This window comes from Perca flavescens, chromosome 22 (genome assembly GCF_004354835.1).
Source record: "Perca flavescens isolate YP-PL-M2 chromosome 22, PFLA_1.0, whole genome shotgun sequence".
NCBI classification, from domain to species: domain Eukaryota; kingdom Metazoa; phylum Chordata; class Actinopteri; order Perciformes; family Percidae; genus Perca; species Perca flavescens.
The window spans coordinates 25,935,621-25,958,715 of NC_041352.1; the positions used below are offsets into that span (position 1 = coordinate 25,935,621).

Genomic DNA, 23,095 nt, shown 5'->3' on the forward strand with positions numbered 1-23,095 from the left:
GGAGACAGATGAAGAGGAGGAAGAAAGGGCAGGCATGACAGCCGTGTGTGTGTGTGTGTGTGTGTGTGTGTGTGTGTGTGTTTGCAGGTCAGTCTGGCCGCTCTTCATCTTCCTGCTTAGGTGTTGATGAAACTCTCAGTGTGGGCTCAGGACAGACTCGGCTCCTGTCAACCATGCTGCCAGTTCAGCTCAGCAGCACAAGACACAAATATTAAATCAGCCGACATACTGTATCTACCGTCAACTGTATTATTGTCTTAACAAATATCGTTTCCTCTGCACGAAACACGTGCAACTGTGTGCTAAAACTACATGAAAATATACCCAAACGCCCTGTTTCAAGACAGTATTTTGGTTGCTGTAACGTAGTGGCAGAGCGGGGGGAATGGCTTCTGGGGCTTCATATTTTCAATATTTTCTCAAAAGTGCAGAATCTTTGAGGCCGACTTTACTGCCTTTCAGAGGCTTTAGGAGGCTCTGTTTTAAAGCTGGAGTGAAGCTAGATATTGGTATCATATGAAACTAAATAACACTCTAAAGTGAGGCTACATTTTTGGGAAAAACTTGCATGGACAATTTGATTTTAAAGGAACATGCCGATTTATTGGGACTTTAGCTTATTCACCGTATCCCCCAGAGTTAGACAAGTCCATACATGAGGAGTGATTTGCTCGCGGCAGCTGAGCGAACTCCAGGCAAACTCTCTGCTCCACCACGGGGCTTCTCAGGTGCTGCGAGCATATTACTCCGCCCAAGTAGCAGAAGTAGCAGAAGTAGCAGTGCTTCGCCTTTCTGAGAATATAGTTCCCAGTATGTATACGGTTAGAACAGAGGTTCCCAACCTTTTTTCCTTTGCGCCCCCCCTACTCATGTCTGAGAAAAGCTGAGCCCCCCGAAAACCGAAGTTGAGGTAACTCTCGAGATAGAGTTATCAGCACTGTTACGTTTCTCCGCCATGTTTCATTCATAAAATAGTGATGCCGAGGCGGCAGGAAAGACGAGGATACAACAAAATATATAGTTTTCATACAGACTTTTGTATACATTATATATTTTAGTGTATTATCATAATTTGTTTAACGTGCAAATATTTATTTTTTACCTCAACCTTAAACCAGATGAAGACTCGCGCCCCCCCTGTGATCTTTGCCGCCCCCCCTGGGGGTGCCCGGACCCCAGGTTGGGAACCACTGGGTTAGAAGATGGCTGTGTGTCATGTGACCTTGTTATTTGTACACGCTGTGAATATACAAATCAGAACATGTAAATAGGAAAATGTTGGTGTTATTTTGTCACTTATTGGGAGCAATAAAAATCAATTGCTGACATTAGGAGAAACTCATAAGAGGTAAAAACAGGAGGGTATACATCAAAAGGGCAACACATCGGTGGTAGAAAGGTTTAAGAACGGGCAGTAGGCTCCCAATAAGTTGGCGTGTTCCTTTAAAGGGGTCCATTGACCTCTCACCTCCAGATATCTGAATAAAAATGGGTTTCATGGGTATTCTCCCCTTTTCAGACATGCTCACGTCATGCAGTTTAAAGAGTCTATCATCACATTGCGTGAAAAATAGTGCAAATAGCCTAGGTTTGGGCTGAGCCTCGAATGTTTACAACATTTGTCTGTAAAGTCATTACTACACTATTTAAATACAGTACAGGCCAAAAGTTTGGACACACCTTCTCATTCAATGCATTTCCTTTATTTTCATGACTATTTACATTGTAGATTCTCACTGAAGGCATCAAAACTATGAATGAACACGTGGAATTATGTACTTGAAAATAAATAAAACCTTGTCTTATATTTTAGATTCTTCAAAGTAGCCACCCTTTGCTCTGATTACTGCTTTGCACACTCTTGGCATTATCTTGATGAGCTTCAAGAGGTAGTCACCTGAAATGGTTTTCCAACAGTCTTGACGGAGTTCCCAGAGATGCTTAGCACTTGTTGGCCCTTTTGCCTTCACTCTGAGGTCCAGCTCACCCCAAACCATCTCGATTGGGTTCAGGTCCGGTGACTGTGGAGGCCAGGTCATCTGGTGCAGCACTCCATCACTCTCCTTCTTGGTCAAATAGCCCTTACACAGCCTGGAGGTGTGTTTGGGGTCATTGTCCTGTTGAAAAATAAATGGTGGTCCAACTAAACGCAAACCGGATGGGATGGCATGTCGCTGCAGGATGCTGTGGTAGCCATGATGGTTTAGTATGCCTTCAATTTTGAATAAATCCCCAACAGTGTCACCAGCAAAGCACCCCCACACCATCACACCTCCTCCTCCATGCTTCACGGTGGGAACCAGGCATGTAGAATCCATCCGTTCACCTTTTCTGTGTTGCACAAAGACACGACGGTTGGAACCAAAGATCTCAAATTTGGACTCATCAGACCAAAGCACAGATTTCCACTGGTCTAATGTCCATTCCTTGTGTTTCTTGACCCAAACAAATCTCTTCTACTTGTTGCCTCTCCTTAGCAGTGGTTTCCTAGCAGCTACTTGACCATGAAGGCCTGATTCAGTCTCCTCTTAACGGTTGTTCTAGAGATGTGTCTGCTGCTAGAACTCTGTGTGGCATTCATCTGGTCTCTAATCTGAGCTGCTGTTAACTTGTGATTTAAGGCTGGTGACTCGGATGAACTTATCCTCAGCAGCAGAGGTGACTCTTGGTCTTCCTTTCCTGGGGCGGTCCTCATGTGAGCCAGTTTCGTTGTAGCGCTTGATGGTTTTTGCGACTGCACTTGGGGACACATTCAAAGTTTTCGCAATTTTCCGGACTGACTGACCTTCATTTGTTACAGTAATGATGGCTACTTGTTCTAACAGTTGTCCAATAGGACTGTCGGCTGTGTATCAACCAGACTTCTGCACAACACAACTGATGGTCCCAACCCCATTAATAAAGGAAATAATTCCACTAATTAACCCTGACAAAGCACACCTTCTCATTCAATGCGTTTTCTTTATTTTCATGACTATTTACATTGTAGATTCTCACTGAAGGCATCAAAACTATGAATGAACACATATGGAATTATGTACTTAACAAAATAGTGTGAAATAACTGAAAACATGTCTTATATTTTAGATTCTTCAAAGTAGCCACCCTTTGCTTTTTTTGATAACTCTGCAAACCCTTGGTGTTCTCTCAATGAGCTTCATGAGGTAGTCACCTGAAATGGTTTTACCTTCACAGGTGTGTCCAAACTTTTGGCCTATACTGTATATACTCAGGGATTTTGTAATAGGATTCCATACTTCCAACATTTCTATTTGCTTGCTATTGATGTTAAGCTCTCAGAAAATCCTTCATATTTTAGAAAAACCAAACGGAGACGGAGAGCGGAGATGAGTCCAGCTCTATCCCCTGCAGACAAAAACACATTTTGTAGCAAAAACCTTCAAAACAAAGTCTAATAAAGATCAGCGGGTTACCAACAATATGAAATTGGTACCGCAGGACTACAGGGAAATGTGTATGAAGTTACAAAGTGATGCACAACTACTCAATGTAATGTTGCACATACTAAAAAGTGCATTTTGTCCAAAACCCAAAGATATTCCGTTTGACATAAAGTCGACATAAATCTTTACACAAGAGAAGCTGGAAGCAGAAACTTCTCTGTCGACCGAATACAAAATAAATGATCACTTCTAATTAAATCAATGTATAACATCAGCACAGAAACCAAATGAGCCAGCAGTTGGACTGCTGAGGAGGACACAGACGGCCGGTGGAATGGTTTAAGGACGCGCTGATCGCTGCGGTGCATCGCGCTGGGAGTCTGTGCTCTGCCACCAGTGGCCTAGTTTGACATTAGACACACTGCTGCATCTGTATACACCCCCGAGGCATGGACAAATGCAGTGTACGTATGTTTGAGTAGAACATGTGTGTCCCAAAACGCCTCGCCCACCCTGTCCCTCGGGAAAGTAAAAATTTCAGCACATGAAAGTGGAGACTGCCTGCTACCGGAGTGTTTTATATTCTGCTATGTTTAAATTATTTATTAAGCAACCACAATGAAATAAGGATGAAATACATGCAACATAATACAATGTTTTTCTTAGCTTTTTGGCGGGCTTAGGGGTGCGTATTTTAATTAACCCTGATTAACCCTGACAAAGCACACCTGTGAAGGTAAAACCATTTCAGGTGACTACCTCATGAAGCTCATTGAGAGAACACCAAGGGTTTGCAGAGTTATCAAAAAAAGCAAAGGGTGGCTACTTTGAAGAATCTAAAATATAAGACATGTTTTCAGTTATTTCACACTTTTTTGTTAAGTACATAATTCCATATGTGTTCATTCATAGTTTTGATGCCTTCAGTGAGAATCTACAATGTAAATAGTCATGAAAATAAAGAAATACATTGAATGAGAAGGTGTGTCCAAACTTTTGGCCTGTACTGTAGCTGGACTTGAATGGCCTTCTTTTGACTGAAAGTTCTGCCAAACAACACTCACCAGATCCATGTCCACTTTCTCACAGCCTGCTGCATTGAACGCTCCACCTACGTAAACACCGTAATCAACGGCGCCGTCATTACGGAGACCAGCGTAGCGTGACTGGTGCAAGCGTAGGGTTCGGTTCGGTGGGAAAAATTCTAAGGTTCGGCAGAAACCCAACCCCGTCAAAAAGCCCAATATTCAGCCCAATCAGAAGCCAAATCCTGGATTCGGTGCATCCCTGACAAAGATTAAAAGACAGAACTATTCTGATGTTTCCTTGTGTGATGGCCGAGGCCACACAGGTCAACAGCCAGCAATGCCATCACCTACATGTTTATTTGCTTTTAATTTTACACTGTTTAAGTGGAGTGCTATAGGTTTTCCAGTGGATTTAGGTTTAGTTTTCTTTGTATTAGTTGTATGTCCATACTTGGTTTCCCTTTGTGTGTCGCCTTGGTTACATACGTCCCCTTGTGTCTCATTGAGTTTAGGTTTAGGTTTATTTGTACAATCTAAATTTCACAGAAAGACAAACATAACAAGTACAGTGTAGGGAGAGAAAAAAAACCCAGTGGGCTTATTTGAAGGCTCCACCTTAATAACATCTTATAGAACACAAAAAAAAAATAATAAGACAACATAAAGTTGACACAAACTAATGAAATAAAAATAAATGTGTGTGTTTATGCATTTGCGTGCGTCTGTGTCTGTGCGTGCATGTATGTGTGTGTAAGTTTGTGTGCGTGTGCGTGTGTGTGTATGTGCGTGTGTGCTTGCACGCGTGAGTATGTGTGTGTGTGTGTGCGTATAGGATATTGGTTCATTTATTTCTATTATTAACTAGTTGTTTGTTTACTTCACATCCTGTTTTATTAGTTATATGTTGTTGACCTCTTTCATAGGCCTAGATATTAAGTTCTTGGTTTATGTTGTTTTGTTTTTTTTGGGGATAAATAAAAAACCCTACTTTTCGACAAGAAATTCCCCTGTTCTCCTAATTGCCTCACTGCTTTCCTAGAAAGCGTGCAACAGACTTTAAAGCCTGAAGTTCTACTCCAACTCGTGTTTAATTACTTCACCTTCATCACCAATATTTAATGCTTTTTACTGTTGGTGGCAGCTCCCTGATAAAAGACCGTGACAACCGAGGGGGGAGTTAATTCCGGCCGTGCATATTTAAGTAAGAGATATTATCACACAGAAGATTTAATAGCTGGCTGCCGGGCTGATCAGCGGCTGCGATTAGAAGAGTTCAGAACAGCAGCGTCGGACTGCAGCTGTGTCTTAGTCATAGTTCATTGATCTGTCGATTATTTTCTAAATTAAGGAAAAAGTTGTTTGGTCTTTAAATGTCAGAAAATGATGAAAAATGTCAATCTGTTGTTTTTTCCCCAAAGCCAAAGATGACATCCTCAAATGTCTCGTTTTGTCCACAACTCAAAGTTATTCAGTTTACTGTCACAGAGGAGAGAAGACACTAGAAACATATTCACATTTTAGAAGCTGCAATCACAGGAGTTTCATTTTTTAGTAGTTGCAACACGCATTTGAAAAAGCAAGGCGCTAGAGAGCACTATTCGTTTGAATGCACAAAACAATTTCACCACTAGATGGGAGAAATTCCTACACAGTGGACCTTTAAAGGAGGAAAAGAAAAGTGCAATACTATCCAATCGCAATGAATAAAAATCGCAACACAAATCCAAGCGGCAGCCATGTATCGTGAAAGAAACGAATCGAGACAGAATGATGTCGTCCCAGCCCTGGTGCAGCTGGAAGGGTCACCATCAGAGGTCTGAAGCAGTTATTGCCACTAACTGAAAGCTCCATGGAGACGAGAGTCTCCCTCGGCTAACTGTTTTATAAAAGAGTTTTACATCTTTATTAAGGAGATGACAGGAGGCTGGGGTGTCCTTTACAGTTTGTCTTTATCACACTGACAGAGGAGAAGAGAGAGGAGAGGAGAGGAGATGAGAGAAAGGAAGGGAGAGGAAAAGGGGAGAAGAGAGGGTAGGGGGTGAAAGGGGAGAGGAGATGAGGAGAGCAGAGAGAGGAGAGAAAGGAAGGGAGAGGAGGTGAATGGAATAGAATCGAATAGAGTGCCTTTTATTGTCACTATAAACATGTACAATGAGATTAAAAACAACTAATTTTCCAGGACCAACATATACATAAAAAATAACAACATGGAATAACATAAGTAGTGCAAGACAGCACAGCTGAGACACTATATACATATGAAATAAATAATGATGGTTTTATATACAGTGTGATATGCAGTGTGGGTTATTGCACATTATTGAATATTGCACAATAGTGGAAAGGGGAGAGGAGAGAATGGAAGGGAGAGAAGAGCAAAGAAGAAGGAGAGGAGCTGTGGAGAGGAGAGGAGTTGAGGAGAGAAAACGGAGAGTAGAGGAAAGGAAAGGAAACGAGAGCAGACGAGGAGAGGAGTCAAGGGGGAAAAACAAGGACAGGAAAGAAAAGGAAGGGAAAGGAAAGGAAAGGAAAGGAAAGGAAAGAAAATTAAGGCAAGAGGAGAGGATAAAAGTATTAGAGAAAAGGCAAAGAAATAAAAGAAAATGGAAACAAAAAACAAAAACAGGAGGAAAGTCGTGCTGAGAAGCGGCCTGAACAGGGCAGAAGAAAAAAAAGAGCAAAAAAGACTTCAGTGGAAAAGAAAGAAAACTCTGCCAGCCTTTCACTCCGACAACACGATGAGACGACAACAACAGCGTGAACGGGAGAGGAAACAGAGAAGAGTCTCATCACAGGGCTGATTATAGACTTCTGTGATTGGTCCTCACTGTCCTCCGTCGTTCTGTTCACTCACTCATGCGAATAACGCTCTCAGACGGCCTTCAATAGAGCACTTCTCATCCCTCCATCCTTTCTCTCTCTCTCTCCTTTCTTTTTGTATCTCTCTGGGTGATGACAGAGCCTCAGTTCCTTCTCTGCTTCTCAAATCCTTCACATCTATTTATTTACTTATTCAAAAACTGTGTTTAACTCTGTCTTTGTCTCCTCCTGCTCCTGTCCTTGTCCTCTCTTTTTTTTTTTTTTTTTTTTTTAGCAGATTCTCGAAACCGTGAAAGATTAGAAGGAGGGTTACATAACTTCCCTCTCGTATCTTTCAGCAGCTTTCTCTCTCTCTCTCAATATGCTGCTCTCACCATCATTGTGTTCTCACAGTCGGATTTATTCTCCTTTCAGTTGCTCTCTTCTCTCTCTTCTCTCTCATGTTACACCAGGTTAAGCAGTGAGTTCTCCGCTTAGGCTTATTAAAGGGGAACTGTGCAGTTTGTTTTAGCTTAATATACCTTAAAGGTCTCATGGAATGAAAATTTCACTTTATGAGGTATTTTAACATTAATATGAGTTCCCCCAGCCTGCCTATGGTCCCCCAGTGGCTAGAAATGGTGATAGGTGTAAACCGAGCCCTGGGTATCCTGCTCTCCCTTTGAGAAAATGAAAGCTCAGATGGACCAATCAGGAATTTTCTCCTTATGAGGTCATAAGGAGCAAGGTTACCTCCCCTTTCTCTGGTTTGCCCACCCAGAGAATTTGGCCCACCCATGAGAGAGAGAGAGACATCATGGCTTTCAAACCACTAAGTGTAAACCACTACTACTATCCATACAGAGATAGTAGTATACAGCTGTTATACATCATATCACATCTATACAGAGATAGTAGTATACAGCTGTTATACATCATATCACATCCATACAGGGATAGTAGTATACAGCTGTTAAAACATAATAAAATATAGGACACACTGTTATCGGATCGGTACTCGGTATCGGCCGATACGCAAGTTCATGTATCGGAATCTGTATCGGGAAGCAAAAAATGGTATCGGGCCATCTCTATTCAAAACCATTACTGATGGCTGCATTCCACTTAGGAGAGGTCCTGGTATTGTTCATGCTGACTCACTGAAATATCTTACTGGGACACTTGATGGAACTGAGCCATCGTTAAGGTTATCAATCTCAGCTGTGCTTTTCCTACTATGACAAGTCCAAATATCTGCTGTGAAAAAGCTGCATGAAGACAGAAAGGCTCCTCTCAGCGATGATGGTTATGTGGGCAGCAGCGTTACATAACCACACAGCCTTTATCACAACAATCTGAGCTCCTATTAACATTCCCACTACATGTGAAGTCATGTTAACATTCATTACACATGCATTAGACATGCAGAGAGAGAGAGAGAGAGAGAAAGAGAGAGAGAATTAGTGACCTCTTTTAGATTCCAGATCAGTCGTCTCCATGTCTGTGCGTTCAGCGTTACATAAGCAGCTTTGATTATTACTAAGTAGCATGAAGTGTAACTTAATTAAACACAAATATCTGACACGGGAATACGCCTGCTATGAATGCAGTCATCAGATGACGATGTTTCTGTTCTGCTACATCACTGGATCGTTATTTCGCAATGACTTGACAGGAAATAAGTGATCTATTGTGGACGTGAAGGTCTCTATATGTTAGTCTCGCATTGCTAGACCGATCTCCACAGCGCTGCGGAAAAAGGTCTGGCTACAGGAGCATTCCCTCCTGTATAGGGGGATCAAACTCTCTGGTTTATTGGCAATTGTTTAAACCAATCACAGTGGTCTTGGGGCAGTGCTAAGCTCCAGATGCAGCGACGGGGGCTCTGCTAAATAATCTCAGGAAGGAATTTGTTTTGGTGGAACATTTGCACCCCGCAAAAGAAAATACATCATCCAATATTAAATGAAGTTAACTGACACAATACAGTAACGTGAGATATTTAAATTAGCTGATACATGGTTCAACCTCATTGGGTCTTACCAGTGTATCTCCGTGTGTACTTCATAAACAGCAATCCCACCAATCGCTCCCAAAACCTCCCAGTTAGAGAGGAAATGACCTAAACATACTCTTAGTAAATCTTTACAATCATTCCCTGAAAGAACCGAGCATCTGTCACTTGTTGCACCGTTCAAATGTTCTTCAAAACTGAACTGTCGTCGATTCAGACTACTATATATAAATAAAGATTTCTTCACATTTTTATATGTGATGTTTTATGTTTTGTGTTCATAAGTTTCTCCACGTTAACAAAGCAGCTCAGAGGTCATAAGGTATCACGGAGGGCAGTCACACACTACAGATTAAAGCTCATCCCATGACCTGACATAGGAATCCCTACACATACATCAGGGTTTTACCAACGGTTTTGGGCACCGCCTAAGCCGAGTGAATGTAAATTCAATGTGAGCATAAAAACTAAACTAAATTACTTTTCTCAGATCTGATGATTGTGGACTTCTTCAGCAGGTTCTTTAAGAGATATTTATGCATTATCTGCTATAGCTTTTCCAACGTTTTAGACACAGATGTTGTAATAATAGTGGTCCGCAATTATGTGGAAAGTGGAAATGCAATTGAAAAACGTAACATTTTTCCCCGTGCCAAATACATGCATGCAAGGCTTTCGCAAACCTAGGGAAGACACTATATATGTCTATATATATGTGTGTTATGTCTTCAACTCTAAGGAAACGATGCCTGATTTCCATCCTCGCTCTACTCAGGTTGTATGAGAGTGTAGAAGAAAATTACCACCCAAACAGTTTCATCCTCCTCTTATCCTAATTTCCTCTTTCCTGTTCACTGATTAGGTTCCTATTGTTTCCTCTAAACAACTAACTTTTAGTGTCTCCTGATGATTTAATTAAGTCTGCCTGCCTCTGCACTAGCTTAACGTTAAGAGGAAGCACTTCAATTTGGTCACAGATACCCCTTTTCCACCAAGGCAGAGCTGGTGCTGGTTCGGAGCCAGAGCCTATAGTTTCAAACCGGTTCTTTGTTTTTCGACCACCAAAGCACCAGCTCCGAACCGGTAAAAGTGGTTCTTAAGTAGCACCAAATCATCGCTGGGCCAGAGGTAAGAACCGCTTATGTCAGCGGCAGGGGGCGGGGTTTGGCGCTAACTTTGCTGGGAAAGATGAGACGTATACAGCGACGTAAGACCTGGCTCTGTGCCGGCTCTTTAGCCTGTGGAAAAGCAAACCGGTTCTTTTGAACCAACTCCGAACCGGCACTAGCTCTAGCTCTGAACCAGCACCTGGTTCGTGTTGGTGGAAAAGGGGGTAATAGGGAGAGTTTAGGTTAACGCCGACAGAGATTCACATCTTAATCAAAGCACTTCTGATTAGTTTGAGCAGACAGTGTTGTAAGTCTATGTGAATCTACTCACGCAGACGTGTGAGTTGAATTTCTTGTACAGCTTTTGTTCATTCTGTTGTTTCCTGTAAACTTACAGTTTATATAAAAAAAAAACAACCTGGCCAGATCTTCTTTGGGTCAGAGAGCATTAGGGCTGCTCCCTCTTAGTCGATTAGTCGACTAATCGGTCGTTTAGGTCTTGGTCAACTTAGATCTCTTTAGTCCATTAGTCATGGTTTATGCCTTTTTTCATGCTGAATGACTTATTTCTAAGAAACGTACGAGCACATCTCTGGTAAACACAAGAATTAAAGTGGTGCTTTTGCATGACTCTTTGCGGAGAAACTCAGATTTACAGATCTGTCGATTAAATCAACAACTCGATTAGTCGATACAACTGAATGAGTGTTAGTCGACTAAGAATTTCTTCAATCGAGCACAGCCCTAGAGAGAATTAAACTACAGATTGTTGTGAACTTCTGTCCCCACAGAATTGGACCTGAGAGAACTTTTTCTTCCACGAGTGTCCTCATGAAGTCAGTGAGTCGGAGTGTGTGCTGAGTCTCATGTGCTCCTGTAACCCTTCTCCCCACTTGTTTGTCCCCCTCCTCTTTGCCAGCCTCCCCCTTTCTGAGCTGCAGAGAGGATCGTAAGAAGCACGAGACCGCGCTCATAAAGACCTTTAAGTTCCCTCTGGACTCAAACACTCAGAGCTACGTTAAGAAGGTCCCCTATTCTACAAGTATAAGTGTTTTTTTATTGTCCTACACAGTCTCAACCCTCCTGTTGTCCTCTGGGTCAAACTTGACCCGTTTTTCAAAGTTTCTGCACAAACATCATATGAATCCGGATGTTGTATTTTACAGCATTTGGACAAAATAAGATTTTAATGGTTTTAAAACCATTTCCTGACTAAACTCTGACAAAAGTCTTCCTCGGATTTTAAATTAATTGTCAAAATATTTCAGAACTTCTGCTTTTTAACTCAGAAATTTGGTATAAAATCATATGAATGAGGTTTAGTGACCATGAATTTTGAAAAAATGATTGTAAAACGTGTGGTAATAAGAATAAAAAATTATTAAATTAACATAAAAAAAGAAGTGTTTTCAGTTTTCACCCAGGAAGACAACACAAGGGTTAAATGAAAGCGGACTCTATGCATATAAACATCCATGGTGTGTCCAAACACAGACTTAAACTTTGACAGTGCATGAAAATGCTTAAAGGACAATCCCGGCACAAAACGAACCAAGGGGTTATTAATAGATGTGTACCCACTGTTTCTCCACATGATTTGTATATGCGAGACCGGAAGATTTCTGTTAAATAGCGGTGTCTTGTAATCCCATCTGGGATACGCCAAATGTTTGGCATGACACAAACAAAACAAAATAAAACTAACTATCTAACTATCTAACTATCTATAGCTCACAATGCCAACAAAGCAGTTTCAGTGTAAAAAAAAATCTTTCGGATGGACAAAGATACAGCAGTTATTATTCTCAACTTCAACTTAATGGAGGGATGAACTTTTACCATAAGTTAGTGAACAGAGACCTGGGCAATATAGCAATATTATATCAATATTATATCGATATCGTGATATGAGACTAAATATTGTCTTAGATTTTGGATATCGTAATATGGCATAAGTGTTGTCTTTTCCTGGTTTTCAAGGCTGCATTACAGTAAAGTGATGTCATTTAATGAACTTACCAGACTGTTGTAACTGTTCTATTATTTGCCTTTGCCCACTTAGTCGTTATATCCACATTACTGATGATTATTTATCAAAAATCTCATTGTGTAAATATTTTGTGAAAGCACCAATAGTATCAATTTCGAGGTATTTGGTCAAAAATGTCGTGATATTTGATTTTCTCCATATCGCCCGGCCCTAAGTGAACACATAATATGTAACCCTCAAGAGCCAACAGAAGCAGCTGCAGAGGAAATGATCAGAGAGCCACCGCGGGCGAACTGAGGCCTTCGTCTCAGATGTTATTGTTGTCGTCACAGCGCCGACACAGCGCGGCTCAACAATGGACACAGATCAGACGCATGACACAAACAGCCAAGAAAAACACAGCGGCCGCCGGGCTTTTCTTCACAGCACGCAGCAGTTAGCCGCTCGCTAATGGCAGCAGAAAGGAGGAGCGTCAGAGGGAGCTGGAGCCGGGCACAGACTGGCTGAGAGACACACAACCTAACTATCCTGCTACACCAGCACAACTCGCACTGAGGAGCTAGGGGCCCTGCAGCTGTTTCCTGCACTGTTCACAAACCTAACTGGACAGGCAGACAGACAGCCAGATAGACAGACAGGCAGACAGAGACACAGGCAGACAGACAGAGACACGAGCAGGCAGATAGACAGACAGACAGACAGACAGACAGACAGACAGGCAGGCAGACAGACAGAGACCCAGGCAGGCAGACAGACAGACAGACAGACAGACAGACAGACAGAGACACATCTGTCCCGTTACTGTAATCAATCAACTTTTGATCGGGATTCTGATTTTGGCTCCTAGTCACACGTTAAATTTTGCAAGTAAACTATTATTTTGCCTTGTGTTCTGAATGCAACGTGCACTCTCATTTTGTCTTCATTAATTAACACTATAAACATTGTATAGTATTATTTAATTTAAGGTGAATTCAAAAAGTTCATCAGGAAAAGTATTAGGGTAAATTTCACAGTTCACTGTTGATTTGTTTAACGGTTTCACTGATTTTTAAGTTCAATAACTGCAACATCTTTCCAATGTCAACGAGTAATCATGTTAAATAATCGTGATTATGACTTTGTTTTTTGTCCATAAACGAGCAGCCCTACCTGAGAGGTATGACAGTCAAACTTTCAGTTGTGTTTTTAAGTGGAATAAATAACCCTGCAGGTCCTCATTAGCCTGCTGTGACATTCTTCAGCTGATGGCAAACACACTCCGACATAGGGTGTGAAAAAGAAAATATACGCTCTGAAGCCATTAGCTCCAGAGTGTGAGACGGCAAAGAGGGTTGACCTGAAATAACCCGGCCAAGGAAAAACATCTCCATGTGTGCTGCTACTTTACACCTGCAACAAAACCCTGACACACACTGCTGCTTGTTTGAAAGGATCTAAGATCAGAAGTCCACACAGGATTCTCTCTAGATATTGTTTTTGTAATTGTACACTTTGACAACTTTTAGAAAAAATGAATCTAGAGCATAACACCATCATGCATCTCACCTTCTTCTGTATTTTCTAGTCTGGAGTTATTGCAGGATGCCCTACATCAGAGGTTCTCAAGTTTTTTTCAATAATGTTCCTCCTTTGAATAGATTTTTTTTAAGTCATGTACCCCCTAACCAGCGCAAATCATTTTTGGAAGAAATAAAGTCTCTATAAAGAGGAAGAATACAGCGATGTCAGAGATAGATTTACTAAACAACAGCCTTGGATCTGGAAAATATTTAAATGATGATGGAAAAAGACGGTAGAAAGAAGGAAGTAAGGCAAGAATAGGTTGATAATAGTAACAAAAAATGCCCCGAAAGCCCAAGATGAAATCCTCAAGATATTCAGTTTGCTGTCACAGAGGAGAGAAGAAACTAGAACATATTCACACTTAAAAAGCTGACATCAGAGAAATGACTCAAACCCAATTATCAAAATAGTTGGTGATTAATTTAAGAGTTGACTACAAATTGATTCATCTTTGCGGCTCTATTCCAAAAGACAAAGGATGAACAATGCGCCACACAGTGTACTTATTTTAGAGCTGCTCTGAGTCTCTGAAGGTGGGATGAGAGGCTTGTTGTCATAGTGAGGAGGAGGTTATAAAACTTAAGTAGCCATTTATAATCAGAATCAGAATAGACTGTATCGGCATTTTAAGTACATACTGTACGACAGCTTTAGAAGTGCTACTTTATAGGGCTGGGCGATATGGAGAAAATCAGATATCACGATATTTTTGACTAAATACCTCGATATCGATACGACGATATTGTAGTGTTGACTATTGGTGCTTTCACAAAATATTTACACAATGAGATTTTAGATAAATAATCATCAGTAATGTGGATATAATGACTAAGTGGGTAAAGGGAAATAATAGAACAGTTACAACAGTCTGGTAAGTTCAGAAAACGACATCACTTTACTGTAATGCAGCCTTTAAAACCAGGAAAAGACAACACTTATGTCATATCACGATATCCAAATTCTAAGACGATATCTAGTCTCATATCACGATATAGATATAATATCGACGTATTGCCCAGCTCTACTACTTTATGGTGCAAACATAAAAACACACACATCAAACTGAGAACATAGATCAGAGAATGTAAAAATGGTAGATGGATTAAAACTGGAGTAAGCGAGTAACGGGCCGGCTACACTGCACGCGCAACGTAAGCGGAGCTTCCACTATAATCAATATAACTGGCGACACCGGGGCACCTGGGTAACTCACCTGGGTGGCTCGGTCCTCGCCGCAGCGGTCGCGGGTTCAATTCCGGCCTGCAACCCTTTGCTGCATGTCATTCCCTCTCTCTCTCTCTCTCTCTCTCTCTCTCTCTCTCTCTCTCTCTCTCTCCCCCCCCCTTTCACGTCTAAGATGTCCTGTCAAATAAAGGCCTAAAAATACCAAAAAAAAAATGAAATAATAATAACTGGCGACACCGGACACGAGAGCAGCGCGTAGTGGTGCGTGTGCGCCGCGGAGATCGGCTCTACAAGCGTAAAAACAGGGCAGTCTGAGAGGTGTGTGTGGCCCTTTTACAAAGTAATGGATCATAAAGGGTCTATGTGTCTTTTAAATTACACTACCGATGAACAGGAAACGACTTCAATGACTGTCAGTGAGCGTATTGGCAGTTTCATTTGGAGAGTTAGTGTTTTTATCCTCTCATAACAGCTGACAGTAGAGGGATTTTTCACAGCGCTGTGCCGGCTCCAAAAAACTGAAGAAACAACAACAATCCAAAAGCAAAAGCTCTCCGTCTCGCCTGTGACTTACACAATCCTACGCCGTGTGTGGCGCTGCAGGTGGAGCCGGTTTAAAGATACATCCCGTGGCTGGGTTAGCTCAGTTGGTAGAGCAGGCGCACATAAATAGAGGTTCGCTCCTCGAAGCAGCGGCCACGGGTTCGACTCTGACCTGCGGCCCTTTGCTGCATGTCATTCCCCCTCTCTCTCCCCTTTCATGTCTTCATCTGTCCTGTGAAAATAAAGGCCTTAAAATGCCAAAATAAATAATCTTTAAAAGATACATCCGCAGACGTTACGCCTTCAATGTAGCCAAAGCCTAAGAGTTCACAAGCTACAGGAAATAAACACTACATTTTAAGGTAGCACACAGGTGACATAGTCTACATGTTTGTATCCGTCTCTGCTTGAAACTTCAAGATTGAAGTTGCTTTTGTAGACAAGCATGTATTGATATTAACCCGACACAAAATACTTATTACGGACGATTTTAAATAGAAAACTCTATCGGTGTTAAGTTGTGGCTGCACATAAGATGACGGCATAAAGACAGGAATGACAGACTGGACTTCTGACTGGATCACGTAATGGAGAATGGGACTTGGACACCGGAGACGGCTCTTCACGTTTCACCTCTGACCAACAGTCAACAGGTGAGTCAGTCAGCCATGACCAGGACCTCTCTCCCTAACCCTAACCCCAAACCTAACCCCAAACCTAACCCCAAACCTAACCACAGAGCTGGAAGACCAGAAAACAACATCAAAATCAGATTTGCAACAACCGTAGAGGGCATGTCAAATGGAATTACAAACAAACTATTTTTGTCACTTTTTAATCTCTTAAATATATACACATTTAAACCAAAAAACTATTTTCTGTATTTATCAAATGTAGATTTGCCAATAGAGATTCAAGATGCCCTCAAACAATCAACAAACACCTTTTATAACAAGTTTGCTAATGTTTCTTGCTAAATCTTTTGAATTCCAACATGCACGTTCACTGAGTTTTTTTATTTATTTTTTTATTATTTTTTGGGGCTTTTCCACCTTTAATGGACAGGTCAGCTAGGTGAGAAAGGAGAGAGAGAGAGAGAGGGGGGAAGACATGCAGGAAATAAACACAGGTCAGACTCTGCGTCGAGGCATAAACCTCTATGTTACTCTGTGCAACTGTGCAATATGTCATATCTATTCATCTGCACCTAACTCATCTGTATACCTGTGTATATATATACTGTCTGCTTATATAAGGGTGTGTAAAAATTGTGTAAATGTGTCTGTTTTTTATAACCATTATTATTATTATAACTGATTCTATTTTCCTTGGTCTTATACGATGTATATTTTTTCTCCTATGTCTACTTAATGTGTATTGGTATTATTCTGATGTGTGTGTTTGGAGCTGCTGTAGCAAAGGGATTTATGTAAAGTCTATCTTATGTATATGTGCGCCTGCTCTACCAACTGAGCCAACCACCGGCCACGACTTTCACTGAATTTTTGACCACAGAGAAGAACTTCTCAGCTGCAGAGGTCAGCGTGATCATTCGGAGCGGTTTGTTTACAGGGAGACGAGAGAGGTCGGAGTGGAAACAAAGACAGTGTGTTCCCCCAGCTGAGAGGAAACCTTAAACCACACAGGGTCAAAGGTCGCTTGAACCCCTCTGCCATTAAGTCCACTCTGTGTGTGTGTGTGTGTGTGTGTGTGTGTGTATATAAGTCAATGCTGGTGTGTCAGACAGGAGGGGGAAGTGGACAAAGTGCGTTTTTGTTCTCTTAACTGCCAGCTGGGATTCAAAAGATCTTTTTTTTCTGTGACACAGCTACCCCCCAAAAAAAATAACAAATGAACATATCAAGTCCTCTCAAGTATTAATTATCTTTCTAAACTTCTGCTGCATTGAACAGACGTGTGTGATCGGTTGCTTGATGGTTGACTCACTGGCCGGTTATCAGTTTCTCTTCAACAACCACTGGGGAGCAATGCGACCCTGACGGCTGCACCTGATTGGACGAACGCTTCCCCCGTGGGGCTGTCTGCTCCCGGGCTTCAAAACGGGCTCGGTCAGAAACTTTTATTTATTACTGAAATCATTCACTGGAATGTGTTTCTGAAAACAGGTAATGGGAGAAATAATCTGAAGCTGCTTCTTCATTCCACATCGACAACGGTCAGTTTAAAGGGATGGTTCGGAGTAATTTCACCCTAGGGTCCTTTTGCACCATGACCTCGAGCCAAACACCCCCCCCTCCCAGAAGCTTTTTTCCCCTTGGTTTAACATTGGTCGAGTTAAAATATGTATTAATTTAATGATTAAATAACGCAGTGTCTTCAAAACTTACCTCAATTATAACTTGTCATTCGGCTGATAGCGCTAACTCGACCAACGTTAGACCAAGGGGAAAAAAGCTTCTGGGGGGGGTGTTTGGCTCGAGGTCATGGTGCAAAGGACCCTAGAATGAAATTCCTCCGAACCATCCCTTTAAAAGATTTTTTAAAGATTATTTTTTGGGGCATTTTTAGGCCTTTATTTCCACAGGACAGATGAAGAGATGAAAGGGGAGAGAGAGAGGGGGGAACAACATGCAGCAAAGGGCCAGCTCTACCAACTGAGCTAACCAGGCCACAGTTTAAAAGATTTTCAGGAGGTTTCCAGAGGCGGCGAGTCGGGCTGGACGCCCCTGATTTGCATAAAGAAGCCTGGATTCAACTTTCAAACTGGCAACCTGAAGCCCCGCTTCTCAAAAGTCACCGCAACGCGACCAGAAGGCATTGCCCGGCTGCCTACGAGACAATGAACGGGGAAGGGTGAACATGACGCTGCCAGTGGACATGTACTTTTAGAGTTATAGGTAGGAGCTTTAACTGGCAGACCATTACAAGCAACCAACAGTTAACAGGTCAAAGCCACCGGCTTCCCTTTCTGTGGCTGTAAGATAACTAGCACAATGTTTTTAGTACACATTACTATTATAGATAGATGGATGGATGGATGGATGGATGGATGGATAGATGGATAGATGGATAGATGGATAGATGGATAGATGGATAGATAGATAGATAGATAGATATTGATCCTTTCGGAAATTCATCTTGCACCATACAGCTCATCAGATAGACAGACAAAAGACAACAGGACCACTAAACAACAACAAAACACAACACCAAGTGTCTCTAGATTATAAAATAGTAAAGTCTAGTATCATTGACACCAGTGGGCTATCAATAGTAAGGTGCAACATCATCAGTGACATTTTAATATTATAGTAGTATAAATAGTGCAGTATTATCACACAGAAAGAATCAAGTTATTCCCCCTGACTTACTCAGTAGTGTGATGCTGCTAGGAATAAATGATATAGGTTTATAGGTTTATAATCTCGCTGGTGTTTGTGAAGATCTCATGCAAACTACATTTGCTTTTCGTGGGCAACAAATAGCGGTGTCGTGTATCATGCCTGCACAGATAATAACAAGCAGAGCATGTCAACAGTGCTGAAGGAGGAATGCACGGATTCAGGGCTGTAAACAGAACCAGGCGTGGGGAGAGAGAGAGAGAGCGAAGCAGGGCTGGGCTCGCGACCAAGACCACCGAAAAACCACCACCGCTGCTATAAAAACCTTAAAGGGTCACCACGCAGATACGAGCGAGGGCACAGATGCAGATAATAACACAGCACGGCCAGAGGATGGTGGTTATAGTCGGAGAAAGCTCATAAATATGAAACGATAACACTCTAATTGAAATCCAGTCTAGATGGAAGCGAATAAGCCGATTGTTAGCACATTATAGCGATTATAATGTGAGCCTCACACAGTGTTTGTGTGCAAACGATTAGGGGGTATGTGATGTTATTTATACTGTATATATAAAGAGAGGTGGAGGCCTAAATGTTACATAGAAAGGGATAGAGAGAGAGAAAGGGAGAGAAAGGGATGAGGACTCACGCATTGCAGTAGGGTTTCTTGTCGTAGCCTTTGTAGTTCTTCATGTTCAGGGTCATCTTACAAACCTCGCAGTGGAAGCATCCTTTATGCCAGTTCTGGAGACAACACACACACACACACACAAACACACAGAGTTACACACACATCAAGGTTGGGTTTGATGAGTCAGTTTAGGCCTGAGACTGGCTCTCATGTTTCACACTATTGACAGACCCACTCTCATCTCAAGATCCACTTATTTGGGGGTTTTCGAAGCTTTTCCGATCACATCTTGTGGCTTTCCTCAGTGGATGTGGAGATGGTTTGGTTGTTGTAACGGAAGTTGGGTTAGATATCTCTCCGTCTCTCTATCTGTCTCTCTGTCTCTCGGTCTCTCTCGGCTGTCAGTGTCTCATCCACATTGGAGATTTAGCCTCTCTCGTTTTTTATTTTCCTATTTCAAGATTCAAAAATGTGTGTGAATGATGTTCTTCAGTTTGTGAAGCCTGTCCTCCTTTAACCCTTATGTTGTCCTAGGGTCAAATTTGACCCGTTTCCAAGTGTGTTTTTTTTTTTTTAATGTTGTGGTTTCTGCGTTTATGCCATGCATTCTGTTTTGGTTTCTGTATTTTGCCTTGTGTTTTGTGCCGTTTCTGTTGCTTCGTAGTTTTCTGTATGTTTCCTGTTTTTGTTGTTGTTCTCCCTTGTGTTTAGTGTTGTGTCAAGTTTCTGTGTTTGGTCGATTTCATGTTTCCCTGTTTATGTCCTGCTTCCTGTTTTATTTTGATAGTCTGGTCTTCTGTCTTGACATGTCTAGCTTTGCTTTCTGTTCCCGCCTTTGTTGATTGTCCTGCCCCGCCCTGATGTGCTTCACCTGTTGTCTCACCTGTTTCTGATTTACCCATCACCTCATGTATTTAGCCTCTGTGTTCCCCTTGTCTTGTGTCAGATGGTTTTGTGTCGGTACCTGTTTGGTTTGTAGCCATGTCCTTGTGTCTCCTCCCTGTGCCTTGTGTTTGTGCCTGCGTCAGTTTGCTTCATCCTATGTTTTTCCCGTCAGTTTTGTTTTTGTGAGTTTTCCAGTCTGTGTACTGCCGCTTTTTGTTTTCATTGAACCCTCCACGTCAACGTTTGCCTGCCTGCCTGCTCTCTCTGCGTTTGGGTCCTCACTCTCCCGCCACACGCCATAACATTAAATCACAAATATGGGCCGTTGAAAAATATGCGTAGAAAATGTCAAACAAGGAGACAAAACGCTGGTAGGGGGGGGAAAACGTGAAAAATATTGGAAAAAGTGACAAAAACTACGAAAAACACTACAAAAACAACGGAAGTAAGCGTCAAAAACATTGGAAAAATCAGCTAAAACGTCAACAAAAGGGACAAAGACGTTGGAGGGAAAAAACGATAAAAATGTTGGGGGAAAAAAAACTTTGAAAGCAACGAAACATTGAGATAGGAACAACAAAAGTGTTTTTCATGGTCGAGGAAAAGACAACACAAGGGTTAGGGTTACATGGTGGAGAGGACTCCTCTCTCAACAACTCCACGCCATGTGATTTAAAGCTTCGGAAACAACAAATACGTTGGGGGGGTTTTTTGGTCTAAATGCAGTTTCCTTGGAAGCTCAGCTTGTTGTTTTGTGTCCGCCTCTGCTGCTCAGTGGTGGGATGTTCCTCCTCCCAAACACCGCCTGTCAATCAAACAGCACGGGCGGGTCCGTCTGCTCGGGACTTTTTCTGTTGATGCAGTTTGACAGGGAGTGTTTAGAGAGAAGCAAATGGAAATCTTTCAGGGTCTAAATATAAATACAGCAGGAGGCTGGGTGAAAATGTGAGAACTGTCGTTTGCTCGTTCAATATCCAGTTCAGATCGCCCTCCATCTGTCCCGCATTAGGATTATTCAAATCCTTCGAGTGAATCATCCCTAAAATCATGTGTTTAAGTTGTTAATATGCCTTCTATATTTATCCTGCGCCTAATTGCAATATACAGTAAGAGCATGATGTATCCGAATGCAAAACCTTGGAGAGTGATGTGGTACCAGGTGTGACTAAATTTAGAGATGTTCCGATACCGATACCAGTATCGGTATCGGCTCCGATACTGCCTAAAACGCTGGTATCGGTATCGGGAAGTACTGGAGTTAATGCACCGATCCGATACCACGTAATAAAGCCCTAAAGAAAATCTACTGACTGTCAAACTGGAGAATAAAAGAAAGTTCTGGGGCATTCATTGTTTGTGTTTGTTCATGTTTCACAAAGAGTTTAACCTGAGCCAGACCGACAACAAAGATAGAAATCATATCACATCCATACAGGGATAGTAGTATACAGCTGTTAAAACATAATGAAATATATGACACTCTGGTATCGGATCGGTACTCGGTATTGGCCGATACGCAAGTTCAGGTATCGGAATCGGTATCGGGAAGCAAAAAAGTGGTATCGGGCCATCTCTAACTAAAATCAGAGTCCAGTTCACGACTTTTAGTAGAGGTTTTACTGAAGTATACAGACTGGGATCTGCATATATGTCTGCCAATAAAACGTGTCATTTTAGAAACAGTGTATACATTGTGTCTCAAATGTCTGTCAACCAGAATCCACTGACAAGTTCAATTTGCAACTGTAAATTGTCACACTAAGGGCCCTAACCATCTGAAACGCAAGTATCTTTGTGGGCGGATCTCTAAAATGGGTTGGTCTGAAGTAGCTGGGTGTGGTTTGGGCGTAACGTGCAATAAACCAATCAGAGCGTCAGCTCACATTCCCTTTAAGAGCAGGCGGGCTTGTTCCGTGGCGGGTTGCTATTATGACGGGGGGGGGATTTGCCTGGCGCACGCCAGCGGGAGCTGTCCGGGATGCGGCAAAGTAATAAATGCCCGTCTTGTCCGGGTGGCGATGTCACTGCGGCCTCTCGGGCGCATCTCCTCAAATCTGGAGAGGATTGCTGCATATCACATGTCACATGACCAATCGCAGACACTGGACATGTGCGGGAAGCAGATTGGCTAACGGTTGAAAATGATGGATGTAGAGGTTGAAAATACAGAAAATATCTTTATCACAAGAGTTTGATTACCATATGTACATTTATGTTAAACAAAGGAATGATGTTTGTTATTGTTATCTGATCAAAGTACTAATACTGGCATCGGCAAAACTATTTTTATATTGGTCAGGCTATTCTTTAAAATGTAGTAAATGTTTTGCCCTGAAGTACAACGCCAGTGTGTTCGCAAATTTTCTCCTTACCTAAAAATCCAGTGTTTCCTCTATGTAGATTTTGTAGTGGCGGCCCGCCACGGTATCAGAAATAGGGCAGACGCACAACGTAGTCGCGGTTGCCTTTTAAAATTGCAACTGCAATTTAACAACAAGTAGAACTACTCAGAGGTCATTGGGCCCGTCCAGTTTAACTACACATACTGTTGTGTTGATGGAGTTTATCGTTAAAACGTTTGCTTTCTTCCGAGTCGACTATTCAACGGGGGTTGTTGTTCGGACAGCCCTGCCCCC

The 23,095-nt window shown here is 42.0% G+C and overlaps 1 protein-coding gene across 4 annotated transcripts in view; it reads right to left on the reverse strand.

Moving 5' to 3' along the window:
* Positions 1-23,095, reverse strand: part of LOC114549099 (LIM zinc-binding domain-containing Nebulette) — a 175,242-nt gene that overhangs the window by 147,973 nt on the left and 4,174 nt on the right. For all 4 annotated transcript variants that reach the window (XM_028569264.1, XM_028569263.1, XM_028569265.1 and 1 more), the window contains one exon: positions 19,593-19,687. In XM_028569264.1, coding sequence (XP_028425065.1) covers positions 19,593-19,687 — 95 coding nt within the window. The remainder of the gene's footprint in view (positions 1-19,592; positions 19,688-23,095) is intronic.